The 20,948-nt window shown below is 33.5% G+C and overlaps 1 protein-coding gene across 3 annotated transcripts in view; it reads right to left on the reverse strand.

The window, feature by feature from the left end:
* The window catches only part of LOC132545270 (integrin alpha-V-like), a 101,059-nt gene that overhangs the window by 28,376 nt on the left and 51,735 nt on the right, over window positions 1-20,948 (reverse strand). For all 3 annotated transcript variants that reach the window (XR_009554030.1, XM_060208945.1, XM_060208944.1), the window contains exons 5-12: window positions 19,033-19,094; window positions 14,502-14,550; window positions 13,406-13,492; window positions 12,363-12,407; window positions 11,481-11,524; window positions 10,838-10,891; window positions 1,034-1,086; window positions 463-562 (exon numbers count right to left, since the gene is read on the reverse strand). Coding sequence is in view for 2 of the 3 variants with exons in the window: in XM_060208945.1 (XP_060064928.1) it covers window positions 463-562; window positions 1,034-1,086; window positions 10,838-10,891; window positions 11,481-11,524; window positions 12,363-12,407; window positions 13,406-13,492; window positions 14,502-14,550; window positions 19,033-19,094 (494 nt within the window). In the remaining variant the exon portion in view is untranslated. The remainder of the gene's footprint in view (window positions 1-462; window positions 563-1,033; window positions 1,087-10,837; window positions 10,892-11,480; window positions 11,525-12,362; window positions 12,408-13,405; window positions 13,493-14,501; window positions 14,551-19,032; window positions 19,095-20,948) is intronic.

Here is a 20,948-nt window from a genome sequence, read left to right on the forward strand (position 1 = left end):
TATTGCTAAAGAAGAATTCAAGCATTAGAAGATATCTAGCAGAGTTAGCTATTGCTATCATCATCGTCACAAGTTATCAGTCTGAACGAAAGAAATTCAGAGATAAGCTACATTAATGTAGTTAGACGTTAAAATAAACATTTTTATAATTAGAATACTGCTTCAAGGGCAATAATTCATTCCAGGACTTCACAGACCTTAGTTATTGCAATGAATTAAGTTTTTGTGAATAAAAAAGAAAAATTGAAATTGCAAAGTCAGAAAAGTCAGAATGCACTCCATTCACATATTAGCATTGATAAGGCTGATTATTATCTGCAACTCAAATGAATTTAAAACATGTTCAAAAGTTTTCATGGACAACAAAATTAATTTGGATTGGAGAATACTAATGATACTGAAAACAAACGTCAGTGAGGTTGAGAGAAGGAAGGTGTACAGAGTCGGATGGGACAAACATACCTGTTTATTCTGGTAGTAGATATAGACCCTTCCAGTGTCGTAGGATTTCGTGGAACTGTAGTCAGAGTAAAACGGTGCCCCAACAATGATGTCATCAAGTCTGCAACATATTAAACGCTATAATTGTAATCTAACTCATTAATGTAATTGTATGGAAGAAAACTGTAGATAGAACAGCCAGGACAGTAAATCTGTCAATTACAAGGACAACAACTTTAATTCTAATCCAGACAGAGATGATAAACCAACAAGGGCAGTAACTCTGCAAATTAACCAATGATTGATATACCATACATATAAAACATAGCCGTTCAAATGACCTTTCTGTCCTTTAGAAATCTCTAACATTTCCACATATAAAGCTGTGGCTTGCTATTGGTAATTAGTGATCTCTACCATGAATATAAAATTACATTCTCAGTGATCAATTCTTTGAATTTCCAGTCATTCGTTTTTATAGTTAAGCATATAAAGCCCTTACATATCTTATAATTGTTGATCTCTCAGTATTGTTTTTGCTTTTGTTTGTAATAACTTTGGCAGATATGATTAAATGAAGAGAATTACTTACTTGTTACCATCTAAATCCTCTACTGCTACTGCATATCCAAAATATGCTCCAATCTAAAGACAGAGAAAAAATGAATAACATCACAAGTTACAAACAATAGCACATGTGTGAACACCAGCTTACAGACAAAGAGCCGGCAATGCCAAACTAAACCTCAGCCTACAGACAAAGAGCCGGCAATGCCAAACTAAACCTCAGCCTACAGACAAAGAGCCAGCAATGCCAAACTAAACCTCAGCTTACAGACAAAGAGCCAGCAATGCCAAACTAAACCTCAGCCTACGGACAAAGAGCCGGCAATGCCAAACTAAACCTCAGCCTACGGACAAAGAGCCGGCAATGCCAAACTAAACCTCAGCCTACGGACAAAGAGCCGGCAATGCCAAACTAAACCTCAGCTTACAGACAAAGAGCCGACAATGCCAAACTAAACCTCAGCTTACAGACAAAGAGCCAGCAATGCCAAACTAAACCTCAGCCTACGGACAAAGAGCCGGCAATGCCAAACTAAACCTCAGCTTACAGACAAAGAGCCGGCAATGCCAAACTAAACCTCAGCCTACGGACAAAGAGCCGGCAATGCCAAACTAAACCTCAGCCTACGGACAAAGAGCCGGCAATGCCAAACTAAACCTCAGCCTACGGACAAAGAGCCGGCAATGCCAAACTAAACCTCAGCTTACAGACAAAGAGCCGACAATGCCAAACTAAACCTCAGCTTACAGACAAAGAGCCGGCAATGCCAAACTAAACCTCAGCCTACGGACAAAGAGCCGGCAATGCCAAACTAAACCTCAGCTTACAGACAAAGAGCCGGCAATGCCAAACTAAACCTCAGCCTACAGACAAAGAGCCGGCAATGCCAAACTAAACCTCAGCCTACAGACAAAGAGCCGGCAATGCCAAACTAAACCTCAGCCTACAGACAAAGAGCCGGCAATGAGCCAAAGAGCCGACAATGCCAAACTAAACCTCAGCCTACAGACAAAGAGTCCGCAATGCCAAACTAAACCTCAGCTTACAGACAAAGAGCCGACAATGCCAAACTAAACCTCAGCCTACAGACAAAGAGTCCGCAATGCCAAACTAAACCTCAGCTTATAGACAAAGAGCCGGCAATGCCAATATTATTGACTATTGCCAAAGTACATTCAAAATGTAAAAACAAAGTACATCCCAGCCTTTGGATAAAGTGCCAATTAACAACACCTCAGCCTACAGGTAAATGCCAATTAACAACACCTCAGCCTACAGGTAAATGCCAATAAACTACACCTCAGCCTTCAGGTAAATGCCAATAAACTACACCTCAGCCTACAGGTAAATGCCAATAAACTACACCTCAGCCTACAGGTAAAGTGCCAATAAACTACACCTCAGCCTACAGGTAAAGTGCCAATAAAGTACAACCCTGCAAACAGATAAAGTGCTGACAAAAGATACCCCAGCTTACTGATAGTGTGCCAACAAAATAAGCCCCTGCCTATGGACAAGGTGCCTACAAAATACACTTAAACCTATAAATAATCAAATAACATCACAAGTTACAAATAGAGCATTTTTCATGGGAGAACAAACTGATTACTCCATGACATGTAAATTGAATTTTTTAAGAAGAAGACACAATTACATACCTCGAAAAGCTACTAAATAGAATTGTCAATGATGTAACGATACTAGATATGGAAGCAGGCCTTTTATCTTTGTTAATGTTTGGATTTAAAAACAGTGATCACACAGAAAACAAAAAAGTTTACATGTGACATATTCAGAATAATGATTGCTTTTCTCTTTCAGATGCAGCTGCTGGGCAAGTTATACATTTGTGATATAACAAGATTATATTCAGACAAAATTCTCTTTGGGTCTTCTACAATAAAACGCTGGATGGTTATTACTGACAAATCAGTTTTGTAGCTTGTTCTTGATATGATTCCGAGGATAAAGTTAAGAAATTGTAGAAAAGCTCCTTGATATATATGTAAACAGAAAGCAAATAAAAAATGAAACAAGATTAATTTGACATGGTCTTATAATTTCAGCTATTTAGACAAATCAGTTTTGTAGCTTGTTCTTGATATGATTCCGAGGATAAAGTTAAGAAATTGTAGAAAAGCTCCTTGATATATATGTAAACAGAAAGCAAATAAAAAATGAAACAAGATTAATTTGACATAGTCTTATAATTTCAGCTATTTAGCCTTCTGTATTGTATGTTTCTTATATCTGTTGCCTCTTTCCTAAGGTATGCTATTGTCAAGACTTGAGATATTTGATTGTCTCAGGTATCAGTGACAGCTAGATTCCTCAGCTTATTTAGTATTTCATCAAGTTGATAGCCTGGAAACCATAGAACTACCATTTGTAGTGTTATTTCAACTTCTCTTTTCTGTATAGGAAATAATTCTAGTCTGTGTGTAATCACCCCTTAACAAAGATATCTGCCTTACCTTCATTCATATTATTATCTTCTAACATATCATTTGTGTAAAAAAGTAGAGTCATTTTCCGAGGTTTTATATATCCCAGGTGACAGAGCCGTATCAATAGTCTACAAAAGCTGTTTTACTGCTTCATACAACTTCTTAACTATCAGATACAGTCTTCACTTGTCTGTAAAATCCACTCAGAAAAGCAGAAATTACTTGAAACATCAATATTACCATGGTGATCAGCTGTTGATACAGGCTATAAATACTTATATCATAAACTCTGATACCCTATGCCACACTTCAAACAATGAAGGTTTTTTCTCATCTTTACAGGGAATTCTTGCTTAAACTGGATATTATAATAGCTTAGATTTAGCATAAAACATATTTCTATGTCACTAAATGGAAAATATGATATTTGGAATTATCTCCCTTTTGATTAGTTTAATATACATTTGATTTAATCTATGATTCTTTAATTGTTTTTAACAAATTCCAACAATTCATTAAATGGTTTCTTTACATCAGAAGTCTTTTAGAAAGAAAATGTCATTCACAGCAAAAGGTAGCATAGAGCTTTAAGATAATTTTGATGATTTTCAGATACAAAATAAACAAGATTCTAGACATTATCATGGCTAAGGTTTAGCACACATAAACTTTTTTTATGTCACTTAATATATATATAAAATACTTCCAAATTTCTCTTGAATATCAACTGAAAGTAGCACAAAATACTGACCTTTAAAGGCAGGCAAAATATTCAGTTACTATATATAGGAAACTGAAATTGTGACATTCATGAAAAGGAATTTCTTATAAAGAGAGAACTTTTTCAGCGAGTTTTATAGTAATCTGTTATAATGAGGTTGATTGAAGTCCTTCATGAAGATATGTCAAATATCACTGTGACATACAAACTGTCATATCTCCCTAATATCACTGTGACATACAAACTTCATATCTCCCTAATATCACTGTGACATACAAAATGTCATATCTCCCTAATATCACTGTGACATACAAACTGTCATATCTTCCTAATGTCACTGTGACATACAAACTGTCATATCTCCCTAATATCAATGTGACATACAAACTGTCATATCTCCCTTACATCAATGTCATATCTCCCTTATATCACTGACATACAAAATGTCATATCTCCCTAATATCACTGACATACAAAATGTCATATCTTCCTAATGTCACTGTGACATACAAAATGTCATATCTCCCTAATATCACTGTGACATACAAAATGTCATATCTCCCTAATATCACTGTGACATACAAAATGTCATATCTCCCTAATATCACTGTGACATACAAAATGTCATATTTCCCTAATATCACTGTGACATACAAAATGTCATATCTCCCTAATATCACTGTGACATACAAAATGTCATATCTTCCTAATGTCACTGTGACATACAAAATGTCATATCTCCCTAATATCACTGTGACATACAAAATGTCATATCTTCCTAATGTCACTGTGACATACAAAATGTCATATCTCCCTAATATCACTGTGACATACAAAATGTCATATCTTCCTAATGTCACTGTGACAAACAAAATGTCATATCTTCCTAATGTCACTGTGACATACAAACTGTCATATCTCCCTTATATCAATGTGACATACAAAATGTCATATCTAATATCATGTGACATACAAACTGTCATATCTCCCTCATATCACTGACATACAAAATGTCATATCTCCCAAATATCACTGACATACAAAATGTCATATCTCCCTAATATCACTGACATATAAAATGTCATATCTCCCTAATGTCACTGTGACAAACAAAATGTCATATCTTCCTAATGTCACTGTGACATACAAACTGTCATATCTCCCTAATATCAATGTGACATACAAACTGTCATATCTCCCTTATATCAATGTGACATACAAACTGTCATATCTCCCTTATATCACTGACATACAAAATGTCATATCTCCCTAATATCAATGTGACATACAAACTGTCATATCTCCCTTATATCAATGTGACATACAAACTGTCATATCTCCCAAATATCACTGACATACAAAATGTCATATCTCCCTAATATCACTGACATACAAAATGTCATATCTCCCAAATATAGCTGTGATAAGAAAACCTTCATATCTCCCTAATATAACTGTAATAAGAAAGCCTTCATATCTCCCTACTATCAATAAAGAAAATAAATTTCAAAACGACACTACTTATATCAGGACAATAAATTGTTTTCCTTACCAAAACAGAAACATTATGAAGAGAAATAATGTTTCAACACCTTTTTTTTCTATAATTGTTGAAAAAATGAGATGAATCACTCTCCCAGATCAACATTGTTCTGTACACACGAATGGTAAAACCACAAACACCCTCCTGGGAGACATGATGTTTTGTAAACTCAAGCAGACACTCTTTCTCATCATAGTATTTTTCGTCATGTCATATAATGTCTTTTAACAAATCAGACTGAGAGATGAAGTATACTATCAAATTGTCAGCACCCTGATAAATAAATTGAAAACATTTAGACATTTAAATAGAATTTCATGAAATTTTTTACACTTGTTATCAGTTACCAATATAAACGGTCTTTAAAGTAACTGCCAGCATTTCTAAACGGCTGCCACATTTAGTATACATAAAGAAAAACAGAAGTGTTTTTACTTACAAAGCTATCTATGTATAGGTAACATGTAATGCCTTCATATTTTCGTCCTTGAAATTTTGTATTTGCTACGGTGCCAAATAGTTGGGGAAAGGTGATAAAAATTCTCATAGCATCCATTAGTTTTCACCAGAAGTGTTAAGATGGGTTAAAATAAAGCTATACATTTATACAGATACATAATTCCCTTTGTAACCCATCAGCTTGTTCTAACCAGTATATTCTTTCTTTATTACCAACATAACACTTCAGATGAGAGCAATTCATGCAAGTTCAAGAATGGTTTCTGTGACAGACTAAATTTGGTTATAAATGCATCTGACCTTCATGTCAAATGCATTTTCAATAAGATAATTGTAATCACCTGCAAAAGGGAGTTCTGTAATATCACACTTGGAAATGCCATAACTATCTGGATGATAAATTTGGTGTAATTAATCTAATTTAATTTATATTGAATTTGACTAATATCTAAAACAGTCAAATTTTTGTATTAACAGTTCCAAAATATCACAAAAGATATTTGATTAGTGATTTGAAAAGGGAAATCTTTTTTTTTAGCAATAAGATGTAAAATAAGTTTTTTCATATGGAGTCTGATCCTTTTAGCCTAACTACCATGATATTGATTTTGAAATTAAATTTCAGGAGTTACTTCCCCTTACAGTGTAAGAGCTCTTTAAAATAGATATATCTATTACATTGAACTCTTTTAATCATTTGATGTTTTTATTTTGAGAATTTTCCAAAAATCACATGTAAATAAAAAACATGGATTTTTAAAACCTGGAGAGGATCTCTATTCAAATTTTAACAGATATTCAACATTTAAAAACAAACTGCAGATTTTATCTATCAATTTGTTTATCTGAGTAAACATTTTCACAAATAATTGATATGTTTGAAATCTCCAAACATATGGGCATCTTCCCTTTATTATAGAATTCTAGTTTCACTTCCTCTCTGCATACTTTATATGAAATCAAATCTAAGAAATAATAATACTTATTATGAAAAATAAAAACTGTTTGATGTGAAAAGAAATCATTCAGGGATACCATATTTCTTTATTTCTTTTTTTGGCAGAAAAACACAAAATTAGGTACCATAAGTATCAGGAACCCTACTTCATATATTCATTACAAAAACACAAAGGGTTTGTTAAAAATTTCCATACAAAGACAAGATTAAACCTAGTTTGATGTTCCGTTATTCAGTATAATTTCAGTGTGATTTACACATCCATGTGTACAACGAAATTCCATTGCTTGAAAGCTGGAAAGCATTAAAATGAGGTAAGTCGAAATTTTCTACCTTTAAAAATTTTATTGCTGATTATTATCAATGCAATTTTCAGCAAAACATAACTCATAGACAATCCTTTATGTTATTCTGCAATGACTTTACAGGCAGTGAGATTCCATTTAACCCAGGATCAGCCTACATCATAAGTTAGGAACACACAGTAGATATCTAGTCTAAGATATTCCCAAGGGCTAACAATTATTTCATGAATTAAGTTTTATAGTTTCCTCTTAAGTTACCTAAGTTTTTTTCAATATTTTTCAAAAAATTCAAAATGAATGTTAAAAAAAAATGTTGCCAAAAATTTGTTATCAAAGAGCTGGTATATTCTTTATCTAACAATGATGCAGAGGTTCAACAAAGTTTTAAACTGCTAAGGAAATTCATTTAAACGTTTTTGAGGAAAGGATTTTTTAACAATGCATGAGAGAAAATTAATTAATGAACAGAGAATTTGTTGCAGTATTTTGTACCCAATTAACACATGACGTAATTAAGTGTTTCCTCCAAACACTGTACTCAATCATTTCAGACCTGATAAGACACATACCAGAGCCTCTGCTTCTATAAAAAGCTTGTTTTTATGTCACAAACACTCTACCAAATTCAAACTCAGTACCTGATTACATAACACATAGGATATATAGAAACTAGCAGCATGTAATGGGCTATATTTAACACAGTCCAAATATCAAACTCAGGTATATATATAAAATGCACACAGATCTTCTGAGGAATGCAATATGGTGCAGGTTTTTATGGGAATGCCATTTCACTTTCAGGAACTGCAGATGGCTTATCTACACCAGATGATTGCACAACGGTGTCTCCGCTTATCACCAATTTGTATACATCAACGCCACCAGTTGTGTAATACCAAAAAGCAGAAATCAGATATATGAACACTGCACAAGACAGATTTCCGTTAAATCCCAGCATAATTTTTTTCATTTAAGTTCATTTATTTTACAGTCATATAAATCCATCAAATGGTCCTGTTTGTTATCATGGTTCGCAGTTGGATATTTAGGTAAACTATCACTTGCATATATTGGTTACTGAAAAATCATATATTTTTGTGGGGCTCAGATTTCATGGCTTCAAAAACAAGAGGCCCAAAAGGCCTGTAACACCCACATGGTTTAGTTTCCTGAAATTGATAACTTTAAACAGAAGGAAAACTATTTTAAACACTTGCATCAATTTCCCCATAATAGGCTCACCCCTTCTCCCAAAGAGGGTTAGATCCACTGTTTGTACAAAAAATTAAGTTCTCTTCACCAAAGACATCTTCAGTTGCAACAGAAGAAGGATTTAAAAGGCTTTGCTTTATATCCTCTATTTGGCCCTATTCAGGGCCGGAACCCACTGTTCATACAAAATTGATCCCCTTTACTCACAACAATTTGTTCATACAAAATTGAAGGATCCCCTTTACTGCCACAACTATTAAAATTGAATTCCCTGCACCCAAGCATGCTTCAGACCAAATTTGGGCAAAATCAAACCATTCCTCCTAATGGAGGAGTAGGATTTTAAGAATTTTTTCTACTTCCCTTATTAGAGTCCTGTCCCTGGCTCTAGAGAATGGATGGGGTTCAGATTCACTATATATACTAAACAGATTTCCCTTCAGCCAAGCATACTTCAGCCCAAATTTGAACATTCATCTTGGTATTCCTGATGAACAAGATAGTTTTTAAAGAAATTGATATCATTTCTCCTATTGGGCCACACCTCTTTGACCCTAGGGGCTGTCAGACCCATCATTTACAATTTTTCAAATTTACAAAAAGTCAGATCAAATTTGGATAATATCCTGCGATTGCAGAAGAACCAGATTGACTTTTAAAGAAATTAATAGACTTTCTTGATTGGGCACCAACATTAAATCGAGAGGGGTGGGGCCAAATCCAAGGGCCAATTCTTACATCATGATCATCTTGATGCTCATCATTGCTATATATGGTAAAGAGGTGCCGATCTCAACAAAGATATAACCCAGGAACTAATTTGTCCCTTGGGTTGGGGCACAAGGACCAATTTTTACAACATGACTTATATTTTGATGCCTAGCAATACTATATGTAGTTATGAGGAGGGGGATCCCAAAGAAATAACAAGAAAATTAATTCTCAGGGGGTTGGGTTAGGCCAAGGGCCAATTCAAACATCACAGTTTTGTTTGTCTGTTTATGCCCAGCAATGCTATACATGGTAATGGGATAGGGATCGAAACTGTTGCAAACATACAACACATTTACCCAATTGAGCTCCTCCCTTCCTGCCCTAGGGGGCCAGACACACTATTCATACAAAATACAATCCCTTTCCCCTAAGGATGCTTATGACCAAATTTGGTAAAAATCTCCATCAGTACAGTGTTCTGGACTACCACAGACAAAGGACAAATGATAACACTGGATTCCTATAGCTCACTTGGCCCTTTGGGCCAGATAAGTTAAAAACACCAAAAATTGAACATTTCACAATATTGAACAGTCCTTAGTTGAAATCAAAGTCATCAACTAGAAGCAGTAGCGATATGTGATATTCATATTGACTGGTCCTTTGACAGGGTCTGCTGTAAAATGACTACTTAATCAAATTATATAGCCAGATATCAGTTAAGCTTGGATCAGATAATTTAAACAAAATATTTATATGCAGGACTCATTTTACATTATTTTCAATTTAATTAACAGGTTTTAAGTCGACTATTACTACTGCCTATCGGTCTTTAAGCAGATGTGTACTCAATTTGCAGTGACTTAATACTGAAACACATAGGATATAACAGGATCACTTACTTATCACTATGTACTAGTAATAACAGCCTACATATTTTACATATAAAGAACCCATAGCCAAAATTATTTATTCAATTTTTCATTTATTCTCATCAGTAATCGGTAATCAAGTTGTCCTTATGGAGCTGGATGTCGATTGGACTATAGTAGGTATTGTGATAATTTGGGGTAAGAGATTCAGTTTCACCTTTTGAATGCTAAGTACTGACTAATACCCTGTCACTTCCTAACAAATGTGCAAAGGGACAAACAGTCTAGCCAAACCCTTGTAACAAAATAATGAAGCAATGTTAAACCTCAACCTGAAATGTGTAAAGCAAATTTTTACCTCCAGTCACAGCAATTATATTTCTAAAAGTGAAATTTCTAACTCAGTACCATTCACAGAACAGTGACAGCCTTAAATACATTTTCCATTATTAGTTTGCATTTTTGACTAAAACTATGTGTATTTTCTGTCAATTAAGTTGCATGCCCAGAAACATTTTATATCGAATTTGCTTTTTCATGAAATTTTCGTAAAAAATTCAAAACTAACAACAATCAAAAGAAATGTGAGAAGCTCACCTGTTCTCCCGATATGTTTCGGATGGATGACATATTTTGAGTCCACAGCTCCACCTGGTATACAAAAGAAAATGTGTTGAAATGGAGAATTTGGGAGAAAAAATAACCGTAATTTCATACAACTTTTGCTTTTTCACTTATCAAGAATTTTTGTGAATTTTACGTACATCTTTTCTTGAAAGCATACATTCTTCCTGTCATCGTTCAAACTGCTCAAATCATCCATGAATGTTTGTCTCAATACATTGTAAATTTAACACTTGAATATTTTTGTCTGCGATACTATTGATGTAGATAACAATGGAAGGATTCGGTGCTTAGAATACTGACATTTACAAACTAATGTTCTCAATACTGCAATCTTATCACAAAAGAGAAAATACAAATTTGAGATTGAAATTTTTGCTTATACGCATGGTTCAATATACAATAGTAGTCCACAGGTCTGCAGTTGCATTTCACATATTGAATATAATAAGGGTTTTAATTCCTTAAAAGTGTGGTATATCTATATATATAGAAGGTTTCTCAGTCCTTATACAAAGAATTAAAATCTTCACACAGAGATTAGGACTAAAGACTAATTAATTTCAAACTTGTATACAAGTTTTAAAACTGTTTTTCTACACAACCTCTATTTTACCTTGCCAAGCAGAAATTCAGCTCTGGGAACACCCACAACATAATCTGAAAGATAGAAAGGTCAAAGGTCATCAGACTGAAAGAAATCAAGCGAAAAAAAATAATTAGTTTTTGATATAATTTCCAGTATTGATTTGAGAGTTGCCTTTGTAACACTTAAGTGAATAAGTTTTATTATAACTACTTATATAACATCTTTTCTAAAAAAAAAAAACATATTTCACATTTCATGAAATTTATATGTCAAAAATGTTACAATATTCCTTTATGAAAAAGTGTTTGCGATTACAAACATTTATAGAATTCCTGAACTTTAACAGACCATGAAAACCAAGGAAATTACTGTGCAATCTGTAAAAGATTCAAGGCAACTTATCCAATCATGAGTTTTGCTGTCTCACAAAAACAGAGTAATTTCATTTCAGGCTTCAAGAATTTGTTTTATGCATCAAAGTTTCAAGGAATGTAATGCCAAGTGCAAGAATTACATAGTGTAACTCTACAATATCTGGTAAAGTGGATTTCAAAATGATGCAGAATTAAAATTGTGGTTTAATTGAATCATCAAAAATAATTTTCTTTGTTTCACATTAAATGCCACAAGTATCATTTCAATATATTTCGAACTTATGAAATTATAATTCTCTTTATCTCAAAATCTACAAAATGAAATTTGAAAGACTGGCTTAAAATTAAAGACAAAATAGTTTTATTGTAAAAAACTAGGAAGCTCTCTTGTTAGATGATCAAGTACCTATATTTCCTAACAGACATCTTCAAGAAATTTTATACCATTAGGTACAAAACGAAAAGAAAATTAAACATGTTTTCATATAATTTATCTTTTCTTTTGATATGTTTGTTGATAGTGACTGAACGTTACCATCCTCATCGTCTGCGTCAAATCTGCCCACTGCACTGGAGTAACCTGAAACACAAAGAACATACCAGTCATGTAGCAATACACAGTGAGAGCCACATGCGAGAGTGCAATTTGTGATCATTTTGGCTTATGGTAAAGTGCTAGATAGCCCCTATTTGTACGGCTCTCTCTCAAACTATCTTCACCTCACGTTGTCAACAAAATATCATTCTAACAGTAGGTCAGGACAGAAACAATAAAAAGCAGAAGATTGAATTTGGCAATCTTTTCGCCCTTATCCTTTCTTTAAATGAAAACACATCACTACATACCACACCAGACAGAGAAAAAATTACAACCAATCAAATATTGTGTATGTGATCTTTAGGTATGTATAGGAAGTCTAGTCGTTGGACATCCTCGTCAAATTGTAGTGACTGTCATTAAAGAGTTTTTCGTATCTATCCAGGCATGCTAGGTAACTGATAAAGAATTTCGACTTGAAATCAAATACTAGAGTTAATTATTGTTAGGTAAAAAAATTACGTTTTACGATCAATTCTACCAAACTGTAAATAACTGAAGGTGGGCTTATTACCAGACATTGACTTTCCACATAAAAACTGGAACTTTTATCATTTTTAGCAGGCGTAAAAGAACAATGTTTATTTTTGAGATGTTGTGTGCTGACTTGCTCAGATCTAGAAGTAATATTATCATGTATCACACTGAACTTACATATCTAAAAAAATTTTCAAGCTCAAGTCTTGTACAGATAAAAACCATCTTTAAGAATTTAATGGTTTGTACTTCTTTATGGTTTTTATTTTGTAACCTTTGTACATGAATTATTGTGAATTCTTTGATGTTTGTCCATCGTAGACCTCCCTATTTATCTTATCTACAGTTTGAAAGTGAAATAAACCATTTTTTGTCTGTCCCTTTGATGAGTGAGTATTGAAACCCTTTTACGACCTCTGTCATTTTTTCAATGATGATATTTTCAACAACTTTAGATGAAACTGAATGTCACTTTCTGACACTAGGTTCCCCAGATACCTTACCTCTGTAGCTGTCATCAGATGCCTGAGTTTCTTCAACTGTCTCCTTCTTGGCATTTCCTCTATCCAAATAAATATTGTGAACTTGTCCTGCAAATAAATGCATTTTGAACCTTAAGTAAATATTACTCATCCTCCAATACAAAAAACACTAAATAACTAACTGTAAACATATTCTTTTATAGAAATTGTGATCAATAATTAAATAGAAGCAAAATTTTAAAGAAGATCTTGAGCAATTAATGATAATGCCTCATTTTAGTGAAATTTGGATATGAAATAAAATTTTAATCCAGTCAGGGGTGACAATTCATGAATTTCAATCATCCAAATGTCAACTGATCATGTCACTGCTTAATAATCTTTAATAATCTTTCATAGGTCAAAGATCAAAATGTAGGTCAATGTTACCTCCCAGGCACATTTGTTACAAGATACACCATCCTACCAAAGTCAATCAAATCATTCCAAGTATGGTGTTCCAGTAACAAGTAGTGCAATAAATAAAGGTCACCCTAACTTTTTCTTTGATTTAGGTCAAATGTCAAAATGTAGGTCAGACTGACCTACTTTTGATACAAACAAACGGCTTCACCAGGATGAACCCTATCCAAATTATGAAGTTCCAATGATAAACATTGTAGGAGATTAAAAAGAGCCTGGATGAACTCTCATTGAGTAGAAATGTTTGGAATATTGGCCAGACAAACATTTTCTTTGATGCAGGTCAAAATATAGGTCAGAATGACCTACTTTTGACACATGACAAACTGCTATACCAAGGTGAACCCTTATCTAAAGTATGAACTTTCAGTAACAAACATTGTAGGAGTTAAGGCCAGATAAATTTTAATTGAGAAGTAGTGTTTGAGATACAGCCAAGACAAACATTTTTTCTTTATCTAGGTCAGCATTCAAAATGCAAATCTGCTTTTGATACAGGACACACTGCCTCATCAAGATAAACCCATACTCCAAGTATGAAGTTCCAATGACAAGTAATGTGAGAAACTTGTTCTTTGATATGGGTCTTATCTATCCTCCCATCCAGCCCCAACAATGAAAAATTTCACACAACTCATGCAGAAAGAAAACTTACCTTGCCAATAAAAAGCTCCTGGTGCACCAAGAAGAAGTCGTTCTCCATTCTACAATGTTGGGACAACGTATCAGATAGGAGCAAGTAAGACCAGCAATGTGACATTACCGTAGGTTTCATATTGTCAATGAAATAGTAACAGATATTTCTTATTGCAAATGAAAAAAAAATAGTAAAATATGTTGATAATTTGTAAACAATCTTTAAAGTCATCAACTGGCTTTAACATTTTTATGGCATGAACCATGTTAGGGGTTAGATCTTGATTAAATGACCATTATTTATTGTCATCTATTTTTCTTGTTTTCTTTTCTGAAGAATGATATCATATTAATTCATTATTAAGGAGTTTGTCCCTTAAGTACCCAAGGCAAAGCATTATCCCAATCTGTCTGAGAAAACTGGCACTTCTAAAAATATTTCAATGTTTTTAAAATCAACCTGACCTTGGTTGTTATGAATTTGAAAAGAATCTGGTTATTTTGAGGCGTTTGTAGCCATCTTGGAATACCAACAAAATAATATCATGACTGGTGATGCGTACCTAGAGAGATGAAAAGACCATTTTAAAACTTAATTTAAAAAAAAAAAAAAAATAACTGAACAAACTGACATGAAAAGAGTTAGAGATTTTAGATTATTCTACCTTAAAGAACATGTGGATGGTTAACCACAGCAAAGTTAAATTAAGTGTAACTGTGTTTTATGTCTGTTTAATGAAGCTATACACAAGAAACACATATTGGTTAAGTTGGCGCATTGTTTAAAATAATTTCAAAATCTACCATTGTGTGTGTCCTGAGTTTATTTCTTACAGCTACACACAGGAAACAGATATATTTGTAATGTTGGCCTCCTTGTTTAAAATGATTTCTAAATTTACATATGTATGAGCTCTGTGTCTAATTAATATCAGTTAAACACAAGAAACATATAATTCTTTTGTTGGCCTAAAGCTCCTTGATATATTTACATGATTTTGCCAGGAATTCACGGAGTTTATTAAGAACGATATGTATAATCTTGGCCACACAAGTAAAAACTGACAACCTTGCAGATAAATCTGACAAGAATTTGGATGCAAGTTTATAACATCTTTAACCCTATCTCATAACATTTATACAAATTCTGACAACCTCTATCTAACTTCAAATTGGATCATATCATATGTGTTTATAAATTTATAAAATGCTGTGGCCCTGTGAGATGAGATTTCTGGAAGAACAGACTTATCAAACTGACAATGGAATGTCATCCAATTTGCGTATGTAATCACAGGTTTTACACAAGTCAAAATGGTGAAGAACTTCGTCTCCAGCTTGTACAAATGATAGAGTGGGTAAGACAGTGTTTCAAAACAGGCATTTAAGTGGGAGAATATAAGGACATACACAGTATTAAAGCTGACAAACCCAGCTTCTTTCAGTATGTAAATGAACAGTTCAGAGCAAAATCATGATATTAAAGAAAATTAAATATTGGATACAACATATTACTAAATGCTACACACAGAATCGATTGATTGCATGAAAGTCTGATACCTTACATAAAATCTGTCAAATTACTTCAGTAGGGCTGAATTATCAAAAAATGAATTATATTCAGGTTATACAGCCTAATGATATCAGACTTAACTCATTATTGTTACATAGTTTTTGTGATTCTGAGAATCGTAGCAGGGACGGTATTACATCACATTATTAAGGTTTTGACAGATAAAAATGTTTTTCACTTACAAAAATTACATTTTATCATAAAATGTTTGAAAATAGATTATTTATGTATTCAAACAATGAGCTGAGATTTACATAAATGATGTATCAATTACTTAATATGTCTTGATGTGACCGAGACATAAAACCAGAACCAACTTTTCACCCAGGTTATTGTTCTTCCTTTTTCCTCATTCTTACATTCCACTGTTTTACAGAGGGGTAAAATGTGATTTATTTTCATTGTAAGATATCAATTCCTTATTTCACAGATACAAACGGCTTTGAATGTTCAACAAATGGTTGTATGATAGTCGCCACTACAACGACAGATAGGGTATTACATTTATCATTGATCAGCGCTGCAGAAACACTACCAGCGTTTATCCTCGCATTAACGATTGATTTTGTGTTTCCAACTGTAGCCTGTTACTCTAATGGTTTTTATTGGACACAGATCGCTGATAACTGTGGCATTTTATTACCGAAAGCAAAATATTTGGCATATGAAGAACAACGTCTAAGCTAAGAAATGTCACATCCTATTCACGTACTACACTGCTTGTGTGAGTTTTTAAAATTTGTTGTATGAATGCTTATGACAGTGAAAGTAACATGAGTTTATTTACATGTATATATATATATGTATATATATAAATACACTGTAAGTTTCACTCTTGTCATTTGCAATGCCATCCAACAAAAACTTTTTAACTGTGTTCTCATTGCCACTGATGAAAATCATGTAAACGCTGAATACCTAAACATGTTAGTCAGGTAAGAAGATTTGAGTACATGAAAGAAAATTATTTTAAATCAAACTTTGAACATTCTTGTTGAAAACAAAAAGAAAAATACAACAATAGATATAGAAAATGACCAGGGAACAAAACGATAAAAAAATTAAGAGAAAAACCACATTTAAACAACAATTAATGCATTTTAATGACATAAATTAAGAATTGCCCTGTGGAAAACTGTGCATGTAAAACTTCGATGATGCTAAATAAGAAAGACTAGGTAGATACTGATAGGTAGCATTCACTAGGCACAGGGGTGTGTAATGTAATATATATATATATAGTGTGACATCTATTCCAATTACAACACAATGCAAAATCTCACTCAGAAAATACTAATAACAGTGACAGAAAAAAAACTTTTCACTTCTCACAGGTGGTAGCACAGGTGCACAACTCAATAAAGTGTACCACCAGGTGGCAGCACAGGCAAAAGCAAAAAATGATGGTACACACACCATTGATACTGTACCAACATAGAAACACAGGCCATAGTTGTGTACTATACCATCAGGTAGCATCATAGGTTGAAAGTTTACGAAATGTACCACCAGGTGGCACCGTAAGTTGAAAGTTTGTAAAGTGTTCCACAAGGTGTCACCACAGCCCATAGCCAAGTATTAACCTACATTATGGCGCCACTAATTGTAACTCTGTCTACCAGGTGGCAGCAGAGGTCATTATGGGAATTGTACCACCAGGTACTACAGGCACTACAGATTAACTTCATACACAGTGCCACCTGGTGACAGATTCACTATGGCCACAGTCTATAGGAGCCTTCAGGTGGCACAAAGTCCTATGGTATATGTAACCAACTTGCATTAAAGAACAAAAGGTGGTACAGCATGTCACACATCTCTGTAATGTACCATCATGTGGTGTTAAAGTTAGAAGCTGTCTATCCCAGCTAAAACATTGAAATACTAACACTGTCATATGACCTTCATACCACTAGTTGGCAAGAGAGGTCATAACTGTGAAGTGTTACCACTGGTGTCACTTTTAGCACTTTTAGTTAGCCCCGAAATCTTTACTTCACCAAAACACATCTAACATAGCTGATGTGCAAAAACAGTCAAGCATAACCTACCAAATGACACCATCTGTGAGAAGTGGGAAGTGTCTTTTTCAGTTAGAACATTATCTAAACCATGTACAAAGGTACATCATTTTTGTTATTTCTTTATAACACAAATCTAAATTATTTACACTGACCTGTAGTTATAAGACATGACTCAATTATACTAAGTCAATCTGCACTGATTTTCATATCATTGCGATACATGAGTGTATGAAGCCAAACATCCTCAGAGTGCCTTATACTACAGTAACAATCAGGTGTGTGTGGAACTAGAATGATACTCCTAATTTTCTCAGAAGTAGCTATATATTTTGACTCCACATTTCACAAAATGCTCCAAGGAGGTGATTCATCCAAATGCAAATGAAAAATAATAAAATGATAAACTTAATGATAAAAAAAGCTTTTGAATTAAAAAGAAAAAAAAAATAAATAAAAAAAAAATAAAAGTCATTTGTAAATATTTTTAGCAGAAGGGGAAATATTGCTGTACCATCAATTTAATATCAATTTTACAAACTACATGGGTCCAGATTATTCAAGGCATTGAGTACAACATAAGAATTCTGTCAAAAACAAAATTAGCATTCAACAGAAGCTGGATTTACCCAATGACTTCCAAGAACTGCCCTTACAACCTTCCCATCTAACTCTTCAAAATGTTGTACTTTATAGTCAGTAGACCTTCTTCAAATAGAAAAATCAGATATGCCTTTTGTAGGACTTTCTTATTTGTGAAAAATTTCCAATAGAGACTCTTCTCCTTATCACAAATATATATGGTATATATCAAACAATCATCTTTATAAGGTCAGACGTAAATCTCCAATTCTTTATTCCAGACAAATTCAACTTTCATTTGATACTGTGTATACTTCAATACAACTTATTGTTGGGGTGGTACAGCAATAAAGAATATTTTTCAGACAACTCACGTTAGAAAACGCTGCAGAAAATCCGGCCTCGCAGTAACCGCCTTTGTCATAGCCTAAATTAGCTGAAATGTACATGGGCAGACTCTACGTCAAACTACAGTAACACAACACAGTGTTTGCCACCACCTCAAAGAATCAGTTTGAAATGTTTCAAAAATTGTAAGAATGTGTCTTCAATTTTACATTGAAGAAATTTTCATTTCAATCACCATATTCACTGTTACAGGATTCTGGGTACAGTGCCTGTCATTGCCTACCTAGCTAGCACTGCATTTAAATTGCTCAAACTTCAATTTCAACTTTCAGAAAACATTTTCCACTCTCACTTTTGACAATCAGAAAGAGTAGTTTGATTTCAAATAAAAATATACTTCTAATGTTTACAAATGCAGACATTTACTTACAGTTTTTTTTTCCCATTTACAAGAATATCTTTACAATTGACACAAAATGGGGTTTTTTTCACTTCTTTTTCTAAAAAGGCCACAGACACCTACATGAAATTCTGAATATTGTATAAAGGACAACTTCAAAATGGCATTTTGAAATATTTACCATACAATTTATTGATATCTGTGAGGTGGTAATTTCATAAACCAGTGATAGACATTCAATTAGACACTACAGGTACAAAAGACTACACATAACAGCTATCAACACGAAACCTACAGATCAGGGACCATGAATCATGGGAGAGAAAATGCTTCCTTTCAATATGGGATGAAAACAATGACATAGCAAATAATTCAACGTCTTATCATGGGAAACATACGAAAGAGAAAGGAAGACATCCAGTAAATAACTGAAGGGAGATAATCCAATGGGATGATAAACAATAACAGAAATTCTAAACCAAACATGATTTTAAACTTGTTTTCTTTTTGACGGCATTTGCATTTCATCGTGGTCCCTGTTTAACTCTATATAGTATAAATTCAATTATCACAAATATATGAAACTATCATTAGAAACAATCTAACAAACATTAACACACCTCAAATGCTTTTCTGGTAAATTTATAGCTGCTTGTGACAGTCAGGGATTTAGTACTACCTTGGGCTTTTTAATGCTGTTTAATCCAAAGAATTTTATTTCTTGTCTGTTCCTTATTGTTGCTGTATTGTCAATCAGGGTATTAGTACTATCCCTCTTGTTCCCTGATTTTCAGAGAATAAGCAGAGCTCAAGCAGCAGTCTGAATATCTGTTATTTAGTAGGACCAAATGAAGGTTTCATTGTGTTGACTGTCCTAAACTCTTACTTTTTTGAGGTGTGTTCCACATGGTGACAATCTAATCTTCACATGGTGTTGATATATACAAATACAGATATATATATATATATGTTGATATAAACACAATCTTTCAGTGTGACTTGTGCCAACATAAATATTCTATAAAGACAGACAAATGGACAAACACTTGAACACACAAGTAAATGACAACAACATGTATGAAAAAATTTAGAAGACTAAATGAAAAACAATACGAAAAACAGACAAACAAAACGAGTAAAAAAGAACCGGACAATGATAAATTCCGCTCCTGTGGAAATCGGAAAAAACCCTAAAAGTGAAAGTAGAAAAATCATGAAGATCACAAGAAAAATTATTAATAGTTTGACAGAGATAGTTTCAGTGTGTATGTAAATACAGCTGAAACAAACCAGGGCTTCCTATTGTTGTTAACTACAGAACGACAGATCCTGCATTATGACAGATCTAAGCTGTATTACTTGGGTTTCAGTGGCTGGCCTTTATCACTTTGGTGAAAGGAATGTTGTGATATCTGACACCCAGTACGATTAAACTGTGTAAACACTATACCAAATTCTTGTCCTGGCTTCTGTAACAATCTCACCCTATATATTGAAAACAATTAATCAGAAACATCAACCCTTTCATGTTAACTAACTCCC

This window comes from Ylistrum balloti, unplaced genomic scaffold (genome assembly GCF_031769215.1).
Source record: "Ylistrum balloti isolate Yb309-2 unplaced genomic scaffold, AGI_CSIRO_Ybal_v1 Utg369836, whole genome shotgun sequence".
NCBI classification, from domain to species: Eukaryota; Metazoa; Mollusca; class Bivalvia; order Pectinida; family Pectinidae; genus Ylistrum; species Ylistrum balloti.